General features: G+C 34.9%; 4 protein-coding genes across 4 annotated transcripts, besides 1 other annotated feature; 2 read left to right on the forward strand and 2 right to left on the reverse strand. All coding sequences in view use genetic code 12, as the record gives it.

Annotated features, from left to right (window-relative positions):
- Positions 1-30: 30 nt before the first annotated feature.
- Positions 31-1,509, reverse strand: POP2 (CCR4-NOT core DEDD family RNase subunit; the record flags this gene model as incomplete). Its single annotated transcript, XM_712979.2, has 1 exon — positions 31-1,509. The coding sequence occupies one exon, from the start codon at positions 1,507-1,509 to the stop codon at positions 31-33; it is 1,479 nt and encodes a 492-aa protein (XP_718072.1).
- Positions 1,510-1,812: 303 nt separating this feature from the next.
- On the reverse strand, positions 1,813-3,003 carry CDC50 (aminophospholipid translocase regulatory protein; the record flags this gene model as incomplete). Its single annotated transcript, XM_712980.2, has 1 exon — positions 1,813-3,003. One exon carries the CDS (start codon positions 3,001-3,003, stop codon positions 1,813-1,815), a length of 1,191 nt encoding a protein of 396 aa, XP_718073.2.
- Positions 3,004-5,200: 2,197 nt separating this feature from the next.
- Positions 5,201-5,884: a long terminal repeat ((omega-6a) Long terminal repeat (LTR) associated with the transposon Tca5; about 685 bp long, up to 5 copies per genome).
- Positions 5,885-7,355: 1,471 nt separating this feature from the next.
- Positions 7,356-11,399, forward strand: ALS5 (Als5p; the record flags this gene model as incomplete). Its single annotated transcript, XM_712981.2, has 1 exon — positions 7,356-11,399. The coding sequence occupies one exon, from the start codon at positions 7,356-7,358 to the stop codon at positions 11,397-11,399; it is 4,044 nt and encodes a 1,347-aa protein (XP_718074.2).
- A 4,812-nt stretch (positions 11,400-16,211) lies between these two features.
- Positions 16,212-19,994, forward strand: ALS1 (adhesin factor ALS1; the record flags this gene model as incomplete). The annotated part of the gene is made up of 1 exon (XM_712984.2): positions 16,212-19,994. One exon carries the CDS (start codon positions 16,212-16,214, stop codon positions 19,992-19,994), a length of 3,783 nt encoding a protein of 1,260 aa, XP_718077.1.
- Positions 19,995-20,673: the final 679 nt, after the last annotated feature.

Raw genomic sequence — 20,673 nt, forward strand, 5'->3', positions numbered from 1 at the left:
GGAATAATGATATTTATTAATACACTAATGTTACACTCTACCACCAAAATGAACCATACCACTCTTGCTGATTATCCCAACAGGAGTGGAAGGTGTGGAAATTCCATTAATTCTTGAAGCAACAATTTCATCTTCAGTGACCCCATTATTATTTGTATTGTTAATGCTGGTGCCGCCACTAAAAGTACCCAACCCCCAAATAGTACCTTTAAAGCTGCTCAATAATGTCATATTTGACCGTCTTAACAATTCCTTGAAACATTCCATCGACAAATAAGCGTGTAATGTAGAAGTTAATTGTTGTGAATGGAAAGTAGAATTGGTAAAATGTTGTCGAATTGCTGGTGATATGGGCAATAAATGTAATTCCTCTGCCAAATATTCGATTGAAGGTTTATTTGTTTTTTCATCTAAAGTATTTGAATTGGTTCCTCCTGCTCCATTTGTTGTAGATTTGTTTAATATTTGATTTCCAATGTATTTTAAGTCATAAAAGTTTGGGAAATATTTGGCACACCACCAATAAAAGTCAGGTTCATCTACTGGTAAATCATCATTCAGTAATAAACTAACAAAGAAACCTAAATCATAACCAGCATGGAATGAAACCCAATTTATATTATCATCTAGAATTAACCCACTTTCAATCATCAATTCAGCAAATTCAAAATGGGGGATACCATGTGTCAGAAGTAATTGGAAATTAATTTGTGAGGTTTGTGCCAACATGGCTAAATGTTCTTCATTATACATTTCTTTAGTTAAATCATACAAGAAATTAAATTGCCAAATTACTGGGGTGCTGATAGTTTCATTTTTCGATATTTTGATGACACATAATGATAATTGAATCAAATTCAACAAATCAGAATTGGCTCTTAATGTTTGAAAATGATAATCTGAAGAAGATTTAAAAGTCCCCACTGGTCGAGCAACTATACCAGGAATTTCTTGATGGATGGCAATAAAAACTTTTGAGGTTTTGTCATTGATAAATGTTCTTAAGGCTTGAAACTCGTGTTCCAAATTACTACTCCATACTTCTTTTATGATTGGTATAGCCTGTTGTTGCTGTTGCTGTTGCTGCTGTTGTTGTTGTTGAGCTTGTAATTGTTGAAGTTGAACCTGTTGTTGGAGTTGTTGTAACTGTAATTGTTGTAACACTGGATTTGATGATAATGAACCATTACCAGTAGATGTGGCATTTGAATTGGCACCTCCGTTTAATACTGCCAATAGTGGATTAGTTGATGTTGGAGTCCCCATCAGCTGTTGCGTCAATTGTGGTGGCACTTGCAGCAGCTGCAGTTGCAGCTGTTGTTGTTGTAAATGTTGATTTAATAATTGTTGTCTCTGCAATTGTTGTAATTGTAATTGGGAAAACTGAGGTGATTGGTTTGATTGAGATTGATTCGACTGCAGTGGCTGCGACTGTTGTTGCTGTTGCTGCTGTTGCTGTTGTTGTTGTTGCTGTTGTTGTAAATATTGAAGATGTGGGTTAACATTCATTATTCGTTAATCTATTTATTATTGGTCTTTCTTTAATGGATATTGTCCAATTTATTTCAAGAATTTAGCTCCAGAATCTAAGTTTGTTGAAGATTTTTTTTTGTCTTCCGCCTTTTTCAGTGAAGAGAAATAAGAAAAGAGAAGGAAGGAAGGAGAAAAAATATGTGCGACTGACAAAGTTTTGATAATTTGTATGTTGTTTTTTTGGGATGTGCTACATAGTTAATCATTATAAAACACAAACAGTAGTAACCTTCATCTCCAATAGCTATGCTCTATACACCTTATACGATTTTTTTTTACTTATAATTGATCTCTATAGGTAGTTATGTCACCACCATTCGAGTCTTGCAAGTAATCATGATCACCCATTTTTCTAGGTTTTATCAAGTATTGCAACAAAAATGCAATTCCTAAAACCAAGGCAACCACTGCCACTATAATGTAAATAACCCCTAAACTCATGTTTCTTCCTCCGAATATGGTGTTTGTAGTTATCACTATGCTCTTGGACCCACCAAATATTTCAACAGGGTAGTTCATTTTAATACTGATTTGATAAATACCACTAGACATTGATTGAGTGGTATTTTGTCCATATAACTTATAAAATGAAGGTAGAGCCGCAGTTCTCATCCAGTTTTGCAAATGTTCCCAGGTTTGTAAATCGGGCATATTGTCTTTTGTATAACCATTGGGGTACATCTCATCCCAATTTGGTGGGGGGACTACTTCGTCTGGTGAATACTGTGTCTTTTTAAACTTGTGACTACGATCCAGTGGCCAAGATATTCCTTTATCGCTAAATATATAAGTTTCGTTGTTATCACCATTCCTGGTATTCAACAACACAGGGTTGGATATGGTATCGTTGAAATAACTGTTTGCAATTAATCCACAAGGATAAATAAGTTTTTCCTCTCCATTATATACACGATGTTTCAAAGGCTTGCAGTTATCAGTAACATCATCACTTGACAAGGCCTCCCCTCGTAATTGTTCTAAATCGTAACTTTCAACATATTTACGATGATTTTGATAAAAATTCGTCAATTTGTAGTACAAGTATACTGGACCTTTCAAGTCCTGAGCAAGATTGAATTGTATTACACAGGTGTTGTTATTCTCGAAACGCCATTGAAAATTGGGGTTGGCGCTATGACCACGGAAATGATATCCAGTGTACTTGTTAGGGATATTTTCATAACTATTCGAGGCTTCGTTACACTTGGAATAATCAACAATAAGATCCTGTACGTTGTATGTCGTATAAATTATGGCTATGCCTAGCGGAGTCAATATTATGGCTATTAATATCAATAATGGTATTACTGACTTTGGTGTTAATATTGGTTGCCAGGCTTTCAATCGTTGTTGTCTGAATGCAGTATTAGGAGGCTTTCTTGATTTATGAATAGAGCTGGTAGGATCATTGTTCAAAATGTCATCATCATCCTCATCTTCTGAAGACCTTCTTTTGCGCAAGAAATTCATGATGGTGGAGGTTACTTTCTTGATGATAGTTAAATGGTGGGCTGTACCAAATTGTCAAAGAAAATACACAGAGAAGAAAAAAAAAACATAATAATAAACCAACAAATATTGACCACGATTACACGAAAATTCTAAAACACGGGTCGTGTTAAATTTACGTTCTCTTCTTCATCATATAAAATGCAACCACGAAATGATTATTCGGTGGAGATACACGACTAAATGTAAAGAAATAAGCCAAAGAATCTACTGTTCGATAGAAGATGATAAAACGCTTCATAAGAGGAAGTTCCAGTGCTTGTTCTATTGGTAAAGAGTAATAGTTGATAAAGAGTAAGTTAGTTGTAGATATAGTCGATTGTAAGAATCATACCAATACTATAGTTGAGGTTACATATGTGAATAAATAGACTATTCTATATCAATTGACTGTTTAGAGTCATCAAGTGGGTTGATAATTTGGTAAAATGACTATATTTTTACTTCTGTTGAGTATTTTTGTAGATGAATTTTTTTCAACTAAAACTGTTGCGAAATGAATGCTAAAAATAATATACCAGGAACTTTGTGAATAAAGAGCCATACTGATTGACAAACTTTTCTCAAAAATGTAAAACAATCTCCAAAACTCTCTGCAAATCATTTAACTATGATTATTCAAATTGTTGTACTTGGTACAACATTTTACTTGTGACCAATAATTCAAAATGAACTTTTGAGTTGGAAATCTCACCAGCAAAATTCTAGGCATTTCTCATACTCAGTGAAGAATCACTTGTAATTACACAAAAGCCTATAAAACTATTGCAACTGTATCATGATCTACTTAATTAACAAGTTACAAAAACAATATTTTCGGTTAAGTAGGAGGCGACCAGGTTCTGAGACACATTTATGATCCACTTAAAACTAACTCGTGCCATTTTTGTTGAATGTATTTGATGAAGACCATTCCGCTAACGGGAATTTGATTATCCGTGAGATATTTTTTTTTCTTTAAAAGTTGGCAAAATTTCAAACTTGTCGAGCACAAATTAACAGCTGCAACCACTATTAGAAGTTCTTCAAATTTGTAAATTTGGGGCCCGTTTGAAACAAATGAATAAAGACCATCCAACTCTTGACACTCAAAAGTCGGTAGAAATTGGTTTGTCAAAATTATTCATGAGCGAAATAGCCTCATCATCAGATGGCACCACTATGACAGACCCAAGGAAAAAAGTAATACAAGTACTAAAACCACATTGCTTCGGCATTGACTTTCCTATTTTGAATATATCATCAACGAGCACAAAAGCTATCATTTTGAAGAGATGGATCACATTCTTCTACTCTTTCTTTTGGGTTTTATTATCTTTTTCTCTTTTGAAAAGTTAATACAAATTAGAACCATAAAGTTTACAAGGAAACATAAATGAAAATCTCTAATGGGATATAGAACACAAAAGATGTACCATCAATTAGATCATTCCCAAATCTTATGAGCCTTTTTTTAACTGCAATGGTATTGATCTCATTAAAACAACGATTTTGTAATTGATAAAGTAATAAGGTTGACTTCCTCGTATCTTGCATTATTTTTGTCTATAAATAAAAAACTCAAAATATGATTACTTCTGGCAGTGGCATGGAAGATTAAGACTAAAATTAACACTGATACATAGCATAAAAATGGGTTATTATCGATTACATGCTACTTTATTGTATTCAGTAAATAGAAAACAGTTGCATAATAAAAACAACACCAGCAAAGAGAGTTAAGAAATCTGAATTTTTGTTAACTTCTATAACAAGAGTTTGGAACAATATAATTTGATCGATTGCTGTGTAGAATACGAGTGATTAATACAATAAAATGGAATTAAAACCAGGTACCTCCAAGATAACTCTTTAGTTTCTTTCAATTGCTTACTCGTTACTGAGATCAACGATCAATACTAGAAATTCAAAGAATAAAACAAATGATGAAATAATATTGATTAATTGTGCAAAGTATCTACGTTTATGTCGATACCAGTCACTCAAAGCTATCTATAGATAAGTTGCATTGAGTATAGATCGTTAATGAATTTGATATTAAACAATATATTTTGAATAGTTAATCCTTGGAGTCTGAAAACTCGTATTAGTAATGTCTTAGTCTTTAATGCCAAAATTAATTTGTTTTCGTCACTAGAGGGTTTCGATCTGCCGAAGGTGTTGAAAATTGAAGTTCCTCTCAGTAACTGTCTCGATTGGAGAGGAGTGCACATTAGTTAATACATTTGTTTCTTCATGAGTATTACTATTTGTCTCATTGATTTCAGTTGAATTAGTCTCATCACTAACTTCAACCAGCGGTGGAGTCTCTTGAATTGTGGGTTCAACATTAGCAAGTGGCGGTGAAGGATCTTGAATAGTTGGTTCAGCATTATCATCGGTTCTAGTTCTCTTTCTAGTACGTTTGGAAGTTGGTGGCATTGTAGACATATAATGTTTTTATTTATTTGTTAGTTAGTTATATAAAATCTAATATAGTTTCATTTACTTTTCTCTAAAGAATCTTTGGTCCTTTTTATATTACTTATTTCTACTCCAAGATTCTTTAGACTTGCACTCTCCAGTGCCCGTAATGTAACATCTGTTTTCTCGGTCATTCACACCTTTGTGTATATGTCACATTACTATAGATAAACTCATATCATTCACACATTCGTGTAACATTGTTATTCAGGTTCTGTAACATTCAATTCACTTTCTAGTCATTCATATATTCAAGTGTAACCTTCTTGGTAACATTCTGTAACATTCAACTTGTATTCACAAGTCATTCATAATCTCGTAGGTTTCATTCTGCCACAGGTTCTAGATGCAGGATTGATCATATTTCATTTTTCCAACAGGAGGGATGTGCCGTTTTTATTTTTTTAAGTTTCTTTTACAGTTTTAGTTCTTGAAATCACAAACAGATTGTAAAACTACCATTAAAAATTGGTTTCTGTACTTGCAAAAAAAAAAAACTAACCATCCAAAGCCAAAAATATCGCTTGAAGTCTTGTACAACAATTTCATGTCTAGACAGATTAGTTATTATTCCTTCGCTAGAACTTATTTTATTCGTTTCTATATTCTTCTACTGTGGTTTATTGGTTATGTTTACTCATCCATTTGTTTTTTCCTTTTTAAAGTTTGAGAAAGGAAAAATAAAAAGCCGACAAAAATTTTTCACTCCACATTCTAATTATTCGATTCAATTTTAATGATGATAGAACCCATTGCAAATAGGGTCTATAATTGAAACACGTGTGTTGTAATATTCGATACTAACACCAATCAAGAGTTAATATAGACTCAGCTTTACTTTTATTGGGTTATTGCTAATTGATGCTATGCAAGAACATCACAACTAAAACTTTATCATCAAATCACAATTGGATTTAGTCTAACAAGAGTGATAATATAATAACCACAAAGCCAAACTTGTCTAAAAATAAGAACTAACGTTTAGCACTTTTTTTTTTCAAATCATTCCATTTCACTAAAGTTGCTGCCACTGAAAGAGATGAGAGAGAACACATTAATTACCAACATATCATCATCAATGCCGCAGGAGTTTCAGATTACTTGATTTGCTAAGTAAAATATGAAGACTAAAAAAGTAAGATAAAACTTAAAAAACATAAAAAACGAAAAACGAAAAGCATAGTTTTACTTCCTATCCGATATCCCGCCTTACATATAGACTGAAAGCCTTTAAGTCATCGAAATTTTTCAAAAGAGTTGACGTCAAATTTACGATCCAGTGCAAATCATCTTGGAGATTTTGGTAGCAAAGTAAGAGTTTCAACTCGGATAGTTACCTGCCAGACTTTTAATACCAGCATTGTCAATCGAACCATCATTTATGAAAATGATATCGCTTTTGTTAAGTTTGATTGGTAATAAGATGGAAATACAAAAAGTACATAGTCATTGTGACTTGTGATTTTCGGTTTAACTTACATGTTATGAACCCTGGGCCGGTTATTCCATATATTGAAAGTGTGGTCTAGATTTTGGATATACTCATCTTTCAGTGAAAAAAAAAATGAAGATGAAAATAAATTGTGCATACAGAAATCCTAGTGTGTGTTTGTATACTTCCAAAATTCGAAGGAGTGATTTTACCATATTCAATACGAAATTGATTATTAGCTTTGCCATTTTTTGTCAAATCAAAAAAAAAGGGGGAATGGGAAAAGATGCTTTTGCCGGAGCCTCATAAATGTATAAAAGTGAGGCTCTTCCCTCTTCCCAATTGAAATGTGATATCTGTTCATTGTTAGTTTCACTTCTTCAGAATTGTTCAAACAACTACCAACTGCTAACACCAGATGATTCAACAATTTACATTGTTATTCCTATATTTGTCGTTTGCGACTGCAAAAGCGATCACTGGTATTTTCAATAGTATTGACTCATTAACTTGGTCCAATGCTGGCAATTACGCTTTCAAAGGACCAGGATACCCAACTTGGAATGCTGTGTTGGGTTGGTCATTAGATGGTACCAGTGCCAATCCAGGGGATACATTCATATTAAACATGCCATGTGTGTTTAAATTCACTGCTTCCCAAAAATCTGTTGATTTGACTGCCGATGGTGTTAAATATGCTACTTGTCAATTTTATTCTGGTGAAGAGTTTACAACTTTTTCTTCATTAAAATGTACAGTGAACAATAATTTGAGATCATCTATTAAGGCTTTGGGTACGGTTACTTTACCAATTGCATTCAATGTTGGTGGAACAGGGTCATCAGTTGATTTGGAAGATTCTAAATGTTTTACTGCTGGTACCAATACGGTAACATTTAATGATGGCAGTAAAAAGCTCTCAATTGCTGTTAATTTTGAAAAGTCAACAGTTGATCAAAGTGGGTATTTGACTACTTCCAGATTTATGCCGAGTCTCAATAAAATTGCTACTCTTTATGTGGCACCACAATGTGAAAACGGTTACACATCTGGTACAATGGGATTCTCCACTAGTTATGGGGATGTTGCTATTGACTGTTCAAATGTACATATTGGTATTTCAAAAGGAGTAAATGATTGGAATCATCCAGTTACGTCTGAATCATTTAGTTACACTAAAAGCTGTTCATCTTTTGGTATCTCTATCACATATCAAAATGTTCCTGCCGGTTATCGTCCATTTATTGACGCTTATATTTCTCCCTCAGATAATAACCAGTATCAATTGTCGTATAAAAATGACTATACTTGTGTTGATGATTATTGGCAGCATGCACCTTTCACTTTAAAATGGACTGGATATAAGAATAGTGATGCCGGATCTAACGGTATTGTCATTGTTGCTACAACTAGAACAGTTACAGACAGTACCACTGCTGTCACTACTTTACCATTCAATCCAAGTGTTGATAAAACCAAAACAATCGAAATTTTGCAACCTATTCCAACCACTACCATCACAACTTCATATGTTGGTGTGACTACTTCCTATCTGACTAAGACTGCACCAATTGGTGAAACAGCTACTGTTATTGTTGATGTGCCATATCATACTACCACAACTGTTACCAGTGAATGGACAGGAACAATTACGACGACTACAACTCGTACCAATCCAACTGATTCAATTGACACAGTGGTGGTACAAGTTCCACTTCCAAATCCAACTACAACTACAACCCAGTTTTGGTCAGAGTCATTTACTAGTACTACTACAATCACCAACTCTTTAAAAGGTACAGACTCAGTCATTGTTAGAGAACCACACAACCCTACTGTGACTACCACCGAGTTTTGGTCAGAGTCGTATGCTACTACTGAGACCATCACCAACGGTCCAGAAGGAACAGACTCAGTCATTGTTAGAGAACCACACAACCCTACTGTGACTACCACCGAGTTTTGGTCAGAGTCATATGCTACTACTGAGACAGTCACCAACAAGCCAGAGGGAACAGACTCGGTCATTATCAAGGAACCACACAATCCTACTGTTACCACCACCGAGTTTTGGTCAGAGTCATATGCTACTACTGAAACAATTACTACAGGGCCACTTGGTACTGATAGTATCGTTATACATGATCCATTGGAAGAACTGTCTTCTACTACTGCTATTGAGTCGAGTGATTCTAATATTTCAAGCTCAGCTCAAGAATCATCCAGTCTGGTTGAGCAGTCATCAAGTATAGTTGGATTGTCATCAAGTTCAGATATACCATTAAGTTCAGACATGCCATCATCGAGCTCAACTGGGTTAACATCTAGTGAGTCGTCTACTGTCTCAAGTTATGATAGCGATTCATCAAGTAGTAGTGAGTTATCTACATTTTCTAGTTCTGAGAGCTACTCGTCAAGTATCTCTGATACCACAAACTTTTGGGATTCTTCAAGTTCCGATTTAGAGTCCACTCTGATCACTTGGAGTTCCTCCATCGATGCACAATCTAGTCAGTCGGTACAGTCAGTATCAAACTCCATTAGCACAAGTCAGGAGACAACATCAAGCTCAGGTGAGGAATCCAATACGTCAGTCACCGATATTTTAGTGTCAAGTGATGCAAGTTCTATTTTGAACTCTGATATTTCCAGTTATTACCCATCTAGCACAATTCTGCTAAGTGACGATTTTCCACACACTATAGCAGGGGAGCCAGATAGCCGATCAAGCTCATCAATAGCATCTACTGTTGAGATTTCTAGTGATTTGGTCTCTCTTACAAGTGACCCAACAAGCAGTTTTGATTCATCTTCTAGTTTGAATTCTGACTCATCATCTCTGCCATTCAGTGACGAAAGTGATATTTCGGCTTCATCTAGTTTTTCTACATTAGTTGCCCCATCTTTTTCATTGAGTTCAAGCAGTTCATTATCTTTGACATATCCACATTATGTCAACTCAACAACATATCATGCATCGGAATCCGAAAGCTCATCTGTCGCTTCACCATCAATGGCAAGTGAGTCAGCTAATGATGACACACATACTTTGCTGGAATCTACTGACACTACATCCAGTATTGGCACAGATTCTTCTACTGTGACATTTTGTCGTCGTGATAACGGAGATGGCTGTATTGTAACAGGGATGCCATCGTCTAGTATAGACAGTGAACAGACTAGTGATGTGACGACAACTTCTAGCTTTGTTGCTTCCAGCACACCAACCTCAGCAGAACAGTCTATTACTGACAATCCAAATATCGACTCACTGCAAACAAGTGCTAGTTCTTCAACTAAATCATCAGTTTCTGTGTCAGATACAGTAGTAAATTCAATTTCATTATCTGAAACGTCAACCTTATCATCTGATGACAGTACTTCTTCGGATACCAGCATTAGCTCAACAACAAACTCTGATACTGGTAATATTAATGCTGGGTCGCTGCACACAAGTACTGCTTCCATCAAAGAACTGTCAATTCAGAAAACGGGAGTAATGTTAAGTTCCAGTTATTTGTCGACAAAATTGAGTTCTACGTCAGATATTACTACTGAACTTATTACTACTGAACTTATTACTACTGAACTTACTACTATCGAAGATAACGAACCAAACACTTTTACTTCAACTCCGTCAAGTCATTCTGAAATATTTTCTAGTGATAATAGTGTTTTATCAAAACAAGTTGATAGAGAAAGTACTATTAAAACTTCTCCTACAACGGACGTCACTACAGTATCATCTTTATCAGTACATTCAACAGAAGCTTCTACTGCAACACTCGGAGAAAATTCATTTAGCAATGTTGCCAGTACTCCACTGAATATTGCAACATCTTTAAGATCAACAAGTTCATCATCAAATCATGCTACCGAATCAAGTGGAACAGTTAAAAGTGAAGCAAGTGCAGAAGCAATTCCTTCTCCACCTACTTCAACTGACAACAGACTAAGCTATTCAACTGAAGAAGCCAAAGGTATTACATATGCTAATTCAGGTTCTACAAATAACCTCATAACCGAATCTCAAGTGGCCGCTCCAACAGATTCTACTTCAGTGTTGATTGAAAACCCAGTAGTAACTTCGACCTTTGATGATAACTCGTCAGCAGCTGTGGATCAACCAAGTAAAACTAAGTCGATTGAAGAATCTATTATGAATCCTGATTCAACCAATGAAACTAACAATGGATTTATCGCTACTTTATCACAAGCTCAAGTACCAAATTCCTTGATTCATTCAGAGTCAATACTGACTACGATGGCTAAAACAACTGATGCTTCGATAAATGGAGACAGTGCTGCTTCAAACTCACAGCCAACCACATTAATTCAACAAGTAGCAACTTCCTCCTACAATCAACCCCTTATTACTACTTATGCCGGATCTTCATCCGCCACTAAACATCCTTCCTGGTTGCTTAAATTTATTAGCGTTGCATTATTCTTCTTCTTATGATCATTTTTGGTGTCGTTTTTTTAGTTCTGTTTTTATTCAAACGGGATTGTACCAAATCATATGGTCACTTTTTCTTTTCATCATTCTCAAACGTTGACATTGTTATTTTCGTTATTATAGATATTTCAATTTCTAGAGTTTATTTGTTCTTTGTGTATATGTATTACTAGTAAATATTATAAGGTAATTTGAAATCTTCTTGTAGAGTAAAAACTTTTGGATAATAGAATTTTTCTGGCAAGTAATATTTAAACACTGGTGTGTAGATACCGATTAGGTCAAATTATTAAGTGGGTTTACATCATAATTGGTAATATTTTGTACGGTATTTGAAATATTGAAATGAAGGCTTTTTGAATTACGTGTTGGATCTGAAGCATGAAAAAATGGTCAAAATCTTAATACTGTTCGTAAATCAGTGCTTGAATAGTTGCTAAATTGCCAGAGTAAATTCAATGACAGCTAATAAGTGGATATAGCAAACTAAATATATTGATTATACTCGAAACATCAAAAGTGGAAATATGGTTAACGGAAACTCCGTAATCGGTTAATCTGTTATCTGATCAAAATATAGTTTCATTTCTTCCCCACTATTCCCTAGCAAAAAAAAGTGTCCAAATTACCATACTATTCCTCGGTTCTTACTCATTCTAGAATTCGCTTTGTCATCACACAGCGCAACAGACCACTTTACTGGACCTAAGTCAAAGGTGTATCTTATGCCCAATAGGTAAGATTACTATCACCTGAGTAATCAAATTGGAGATTATTGGGTTCTAGGCGGGAAAAATAGAAGCTCACTGGGTAGGTCAATTAGATCCACATCTTCATTACAAATCACCTTCGTGGACCTAGACTTTGTTTTAAGTTGATGTCACACAGTCAGATCAACATACGAGGAATGTCGCTCAGACAGACTGAAAGTGGCTCTATGGGTGACATACAAATGAACACGACATTGAAAGGAATTTTATTCTCCAGCAGAAAACTCCCAGAGAAGAAAAAAAAATAAGCCAACAAATATTGATCACGATTACACGAAAATTTTAAAAACGCGGTCGTGCTAAATTTACGTTTTCTTCCTCATCATATAAAATGCAACCACCAAAATGATTGTTTGGTGGACATACACGACTTAATGTGAAGATATAAGCCAAAGAATCTACTGTTCGATAGAAGATGATAAAACGCTTCATAAGAGGAAGTTCCAGTGCTTGATCTGTTGGCAAAAAAAAAAAAATAGAGAACAAAGAGTGTCTTGTTTGTAGATGTAAAGGGTTATAGGTAGTACACAATTACTATAGTTGGGTATACACTTGTAAATAAGTGGAGTATTCTTCATCAACTGATGATTTGAAGTCATCGAGTTGGTTGATAATTCGGTAAAATGATTACATTAACATTTCTGTTGATAATTTTTGTAGATAAATTTTTTTCAACTGAAATTGTTGCGAAAAGAACGCTAAAAATAAAATAGAAATTGCGCCAAGCCCGCCTACAATATTTTGAGAGTCAGGGAAATATCATTACTGATTGAAGAATTTTACTTTATGATAATTCAAAAAAACCTTTAGAGCTCTTTGCTAAGATATTAAACTGTGATTATTCAAATTGTTGCAATTAGTACAACATTTTACTTGTGACCAATAATTCAAGCTTTGTACTCTTAGAGAACCAAATTCGAGGCGGGACTTGATATCTTAGTGGAAGAATTTTAGTATCTTTTATTGTTCGGGGAAAAAAAAATATTCCTTCGGTGATCACACAAAAACAAACATCATCATCATCAACAACAGCCACCACCGTAACTGTAATATGACGTATGCCACCAACAAATCACAATAACAACGCTGTCGGTTACTTGGGAAGCGAGTGGGTCTTCCACAAGTTTCTGGAGTACTTGGTGCAATTTCCTGCTACGAATGATGTGCATGCCTAATTGAAACTATTATTATAATGAGAGTTTAATCTTTCGTGAGATATTTTTTTTTTTGCAATGAGATTTGCAAATTACAATCTTGTGAGGCGTACAAATGAATAGTTCAAATGTCAAACACTCTTTTAATCCGAAAGCCTGTTATTTACTTAAAAATACTTAGATAAATACCTCATCCACACTTGACGCTCAAGCACTTTGTACTAATAATAGTTAGCAATTGGTGTGTCAAATTTTTTCGTAAGTGAAACTCCATTATCATCAGATGGCACCAATTGGACTTATCCAAGGTAAGATAATGCGACTACTAAAACTCCATTTCTTCGGCATTGATTGCCTTATTCCAGATACATGAATAACCAACACAAAAGCAAGTTTTTTGAAAATATTGAACACACTTCGCCTCCATTCTATTCCGTAGGTCCATATCACGTTTTCATTTTTTTTTGTATATTGATAACACAAAATTGTTGCTTAAAAAATGTACAAACAATAAGCAATATATGAACAACAACAATAGGATATAGAAAAATAGAAGATGCACCTTCAATTAGATAATTTTCAAACCTCATAGGGCCTATTGTTTAACTGCAATGATATTGATCTCATTAAAACAATGTTTTCGTAATTGACAAAGTAATGAGGTCTACTTGTTCGTATCTTGTATTGCTTCTATTCACCTACTCATTTGTGCCGAAGAATATTATAGAAATCAAATCGAACTCAAAATATGATTACTTTTGGCAGTGGTATGTTTGAATAAGACTAACGTCAACAATGATGCATTGGATAAAAACAGGTCATCATCATTGATTACAATTTCTTTTTTGCATTTAGGGAACAAAAAAAAACAAGTTGCATAATAAATCAATTTCAGCAAAGAAAGCCAAGAATTCCTAAATATTTATTAAATTCCAGAAGAAGAGTTTAGAACAATGTGATTTGATTGGTCGCTGTGTTTTGGACATCAGGGATTTCAGCAATAAAACCAAGAACTTTTAAGATTAGTCTTTAGTTTTTTTCAATTGAACAAAATTAAGTTGATATCAACGATCAATAGTAGAATTTCATAGAATAAAGCAAATAATAGAAAAGATAACATTGATTAGTTTGTGCAAAGCATCTAGGTTCAAGTGAAACACCAGTCACCTAAAGGTCATCTCTAGACAGGTTACATGGAGTATGGAACGTTGATGAATTTAACCTTGATCGTTACATTCTAAATGTCTGATTCCAGCAATCTAAAAATTTATGTTAGTTTTGCCTTAGGCTTGAATGTCAAAATTAGTTTGTTTTAGTCATTAGAGGGTTTCTGTTCTACTTGAAGGGATAAGCCGTTTTTTTTTAGTTTCTTTTTTTTTTCTTCGCATTGTAGTCAGTGAATGACAAACGAGCAAATTCTTCTAACCACAATTAAAAGTTGTTTTTTCTTTACTTACATACAAACTAAACTAACTAGGCCAAGAAATTCGTTTGAAGTTTCCCTTTTTCAAGTCAAACTAATTATAGATTGAAGTTTTGTACAACAATTTCATCTATACATAGAGGTTAGTAATCATCATTCCTTCGCTAGAACTTGTTGTTTTTGTTTCCATATTATTCTATTATTCTATTGTGTGTATTTTCTTCTTCAATGTGTGTGTGTGTGTAAATTTTTTCTGCTTTTAACTCCGAGAAATCAAAGAAATCAAAGAACAAAAGAGAAAATTAAAAGCCAACAAAAATTTTTTTTAACTCCACATTCTAATTATTTCAGCTTATTTCTTATGATGATACAACACACTGCAAATAGGGTCTATAATTGCAAAATTATAAGTTATCACTCTTCAATAATCCCATACTGGTTAAAAAAAAACTGTTGTGTGTGCTAATATAAACTAAGCTAACTTTTATCGGCCTATTACTCCTTGATTTTCTAGAAAGAGCATTCTAACTAAAACTTTATCACCAAACCATACGTATATTTAGTCCAATGAAAATGATAATATAATTACCACAAAACCAAATTTGTCTAAAAATAAGAAGTAATGTCTAATAATTCATTTTAAAATCATTTCATTTCACTAAAGTTGCTGCAACTGAAGGGAGATGGGAGAGAATGCATGAAATATTAATACAATTCATGATCAATGCCACTGGAATTTCAAATTTCTTGATTTGCCAAATATAATATGAAGACCCAAAAAGTAAGACAAAAACAATAAAACAATTAAAAAAGAAATAACAAAAAGCATAGTTTTTCTTTCCTATCCGATAACCCGCCTCGAATCTGCAATGAAAACGTTAAGACATTGGAATTTTTCATCAAATTTACGATGAATTGCTAATCATCTTTGGAGATATTCGTAGTAAGATCTTCAACCCAAGTTGTCAATTGCAAAAATTTCCAACTGGTATTGCCAATATTAACAGCTATTTATGAAAATGATATGGGTCTGATTGACTTTGATTACTAATGAAACGGAGAAGTAAGACAGCACAAAATAATTCCCTTTATTATTGTGATTTAAGTTTTTTTTTTCTTCGTTTTAACTTGCATTTTGTAAACCCTTGGCCGCTTATTCTATGTGGTAAAAGCATGGACTAAATTTTCAAGTTGAGAATAAATCATGCATAAAGGAAGCATCTCTGCATGCTTGCATACTTCCGAAATTCAAAGAAACAAGAATGATTTTGCTGCCTTTGAATACGAAATTGACTTGGAACTTTGCTATTTCTTACCAGAAAACAGAGGACGAAAGAGATGCTTTTGCTATAGCTTCATAAATGTATATAAAAGAGGCTCTTTCCTCCTCTCAATTGAAATGTGAAAGTTTGTTTTTTCGTTTTACTTCATCAGAATTGTTCAAACAACTACCAATTGTTAATATCAGATGCTTCAACAATTTACATTGTTATTCCTATATTTGTCAATTGCAAGTGCAAAGACAATCACTGGTGTTTTTGATAGTTTTAATTCATTAACTTGGTCCAATGCTGCTAATTATGCTTTCAAAGGGCCAGGATACCCAACTTGGAATGCTGTTTTGGGTTGGTCCTTAGATGGTACCAGTGCCAATCCAGGGGATACATTCACATTGAATATGCCATGTGTGTTTAAATATACTACTTCACAAACATCTGTTGATTTAACTGCCGATGGTGTTAAATATGCTACTTGTCAATTTTATTCTGGTGAAGAATTCACAACTTTTTCTACATTAACATGTACTGTGAACGACGCTTTGAAATCATCCATTAAGGCATTTGGTACAGTTACTTTACCAATTGCATTCAATGTTGGTGGAACAGGTTCATCAACTGATTTGGAAGATTCTAAATGTTTTACTGCTGGTACCAATACAGTCACATTTAATGATGGTGATAAAGATATCTCAATTGATGTTGAGTTTGAAAAGTCAACCGTTGATCCAAGTGGATATTTGTATGCTTCCAGAGTTATGCCAAGTCTCAATAAGGTCACAACTCTTTTTGTGGCACCACAATGTGAAAATGGTTACACATCTGGTACAATGGGGTTCTCCAGTAGTAACGGTGACGTTGCTATTGATTGCTCAAATATTCATATTGGTATCACAAAAGGATTAAATGATTGGAATTATCCGGTTTCATCTGAATCATTTAGTTACACTAAAACTTGTACATCTAATGGAATTCAGATTAAATATCAAAATGTACCTGCTGGTTATCGTCCATTTATTGATGCTTATATTTCTGCTACAGATGTTAACCAATATACTTTAGCATATACCAATGATTATACTTGTGCTGGCAGTCGTCTGCAAAGTAAACCTTTCACTTTAAGATGGACTGGATACAAGAATAGTGATGCCGGATCTAACGGTATTGTCATTGTTGCTACAACTAGAACAGTTACAGACAGTACCACTGCTGTCACTACTTTACCATTCAATCCAAGTGTTGATAAAACCAAAACAATCGAAATTTTGCAACCTATTCCAACCACTACCATCACAACTTCATATGTTGGTGTGACTACTTCCTATCTGACTAAGACTGCACCAATTGGTGAAACAGCTACTGTTATTGTTGATGTGCCATATCATACTACCACAACTGTTACCAGTGAATGGACAGGAACAATCACTACCACTACAACTCGTACCAATCCAACTGATTCAATTGACACAGTGGTGGTACAAGTTCCACTGCCAAATCCAACTGTTAGTACTACTGAATATTGGTCTCAGTCCTATGCTACAACCACTACAGTTACTGCTCCTCCAGGTGGTACCGATACTGTTATCATTAGAGAACCACCAAACCACACTGTCACTACTACTGAATATTGGTCACAGTCCTTTGCCACCACTACCACTGTAACTGCACCACCAGGTGAAACTGATACCGTTATCATTAGAGAACCACCAAATCACACTGTTACTACTACTGAATACTGGTCACAATCCTATGCCACCACTACCACTGTTACTGCTCCTCCAGGTGGTACCGATACCGTTCTTATCAGAGAGCCACCAAACCATACTGTTACTACTACTGAATACTGGTCACAATCCTATGCCACCACTACCACTGTAACTGCACCACCAGGTGGTACTGACACTGTTATCATTAGAGAGCCACCAAACTACACGGTTACTACTACTGAATATTGGTCTCAATCATATGCAACCACTACTACCATTACCGCTCCACCTGGTGAAACCGATACCGTTATCATTAGAGAACCACCAAATCACACTGTTACTACTACTGAATACTGGTCACAATCCTATGCCACCACTACCACTGTTACTGCTCCTCCAGGTGGTACCGATACTGTTCTTATCAGAGAGCCACCAAACCACACTGTCACTACTACTGAATACTGGTCTCAATCATATGCTACAACCACCACTGTTACTGCACCACCAGGTGGTACCGATACCGTTCTTATCAGAGAGCCACCAAACCACACTGTCACTACTACTGAATACTGGTCACAATCCTATGCCACCACTACCACTGTAACTGCACCACCAGGAGGTACCGATACTGTTATCATTAGAGAACCACCAAACCACACTGTCACTACTACTGAATACTGGTCACAATCCTATGCCACCACTACCACTGTTACTGCTCCTCCAGGTGGTACTGACACTGTTATCATTAGAGAACCACCAAACTACACGGTTACTACTACTGAATATTGGTCACAATCATTTGCCACAACCACCACAGTTACTGCTCCTCCAGGTGGTACTGACACTGTGATTATCTATGAAAGCATGTCAAGTTCAAAGATTTCTACATCCTCCAATGATATAACCAGTATCATTCCATCATTTTCCCGTCCTCATTATGTCAACAGCACAACCTCCGATTTGTCAACATTTGAATCTTCATCCATGAATACTCCTACTTCTATCAGTAGTGATGGTATGTTGTTGTCTTCTACAACTTTGGTTACTGAATCAGAAACAACTACAGAACTGATTTGCAGTGATGGTAAAGAGTGTTCTAGATTGTCCAGTTCTTCTGGTATTGTCACAAATCCAGATAGCAATGAATCCTCAATCGTAACTAGTACTGTTCCTACTGCAAGTACAATGTCTGATTCACTTTCTTCAACTGATGGTATTAGTGCTACATCTTCTGATAATGTTTCAAAATCAGGAGTATCAGTTACAACCGAAACTTCTGTTACTACTATTCAAACTACTCCAAACCCATTATCATCTTCAGTGACATCATTGACTCAGTTGTCTTCAATTCCAAGTGTTTCAGAAAGTGAAAGTAAAGTTACATTTACAAGCAATGGAGACAACCAAAGTGGTACTCATGATTCACAATCTACTTCCACTGAAATTGAAATTGTAACAACCAGTTCTACTAAAGTTTTACCACCTGTCGTTTCTTCTAATACTGATTTGACTAGTGAACCAACAAATACCAGAGAACAACCAACTACATTATCAACTACTTCAAACTCCATCACTGAAGATATCACCACATCTCAACCTACAGGTGATAATGGAGACAATACTTCATCAACCAATCCAGTTCCAACTGTGGCAACAAGTACTTTAGCATCTGCAAGTGAAGAAGACAACAAAAGCGGTTCTCATGAATCAGCATCCACAAGTTTGAAACCAAGTATGGGTGAAAATTCTGGATTAACTACTTCTACTGAAATTGAAGCTACAACAACCAGTCCTACAGAAGCTCCATCACCTGCTGTTTCTTCTGGTACTGATGTAACTACTGAACCAACAGATACTAGAGAACAACCTACTACATTATCAACTACTTCAAAAACAAACAGTGAACTGGTTGCTACTACACAAGCTACTAATGAAAATGGTGGTAAATCTCCATCAACTGATTTAACATCAAGCTTGACAACAGGCACCTCAGCATCTACAAGTGCTAATAGCGAACTTGTTACTAGTGGATCTGTTACTGGTGGAGCTGTTGCCAGTGCTTCAAATGATCAATCACATTCTACTTCTGTTACCAACAGCAACAGCATTGTATCTAATACCCCACAAACTACATTGAGTCAACAAGTTACCTCATCCTCACCTTCAACCAACACATTCATTGCTTCTACATACGATGGCTCTGGTTCTATTATCCAACATTCTACTTGGTTGTACGGTTTGATCACATTATTGTCCTTGTTCATTTAGTGACTATATTGTTATGATCACCTTTTTGGCTTGATCTAGTTCACATTTATCTTTTCTTCGTGTTATTATTATTTTAATTTTTTCGGTTTAGTTAATTGCATTCAAAAATGTTCTATCAAACATCTTAGATTAAATATTTATTCTTATTTAGAGTTATATATATATATTAGTTTGTATTAAATTTTAGAGATACTACGATAATGAATTACTGTAAGATTCTTGTAGACCATAGATTTGTTTAGTAATATTTGGCTGCTGTCTTATCAAGGAGTTAATTCTATCATTGCTTGCCATACCAAGTATACATTCGATGCCAGAGCAAGTACAGGATAGCAAGCTTTTTTTTCATCGCAAATTGTTTGTAACTGGTACCAATTTGAGTAGAGTTTTCCAATTGAATCAATATCATCTAAGTGCAGAGCAAAGCAAGTTGAACAACTTATGCGTAAGCAGGTCAAATCAAGGACAACTTTTAGACACACGGAATTGCAAACAGGAAAATAATCAGTTCATTTTCTAGCATTCGCTTCATAGAATAGTATATTTCTTAAATCAAAATAAAAATATCTAAACGAAGTAAGCAATTTTCATGTTCAAGTATATCCTCGATCACACCTGACCGAAAGGGCTTTGAAATTGCACTACAAAGAAAACCATCTTTAAGTAATCAATTATAATT

The sequence above is a fragment of the Candida albicans genome, chromosome 6 (assembly GCF_000182965.3).
Source record: "Candida albicans SC5314 chromosome 6, complete sequence".
NCBI lineage: Eukaryota > Fungi > Ascomycota > Pichiomycetes > Serinales > Debaryomycetaceae > Candida > Candida albicans.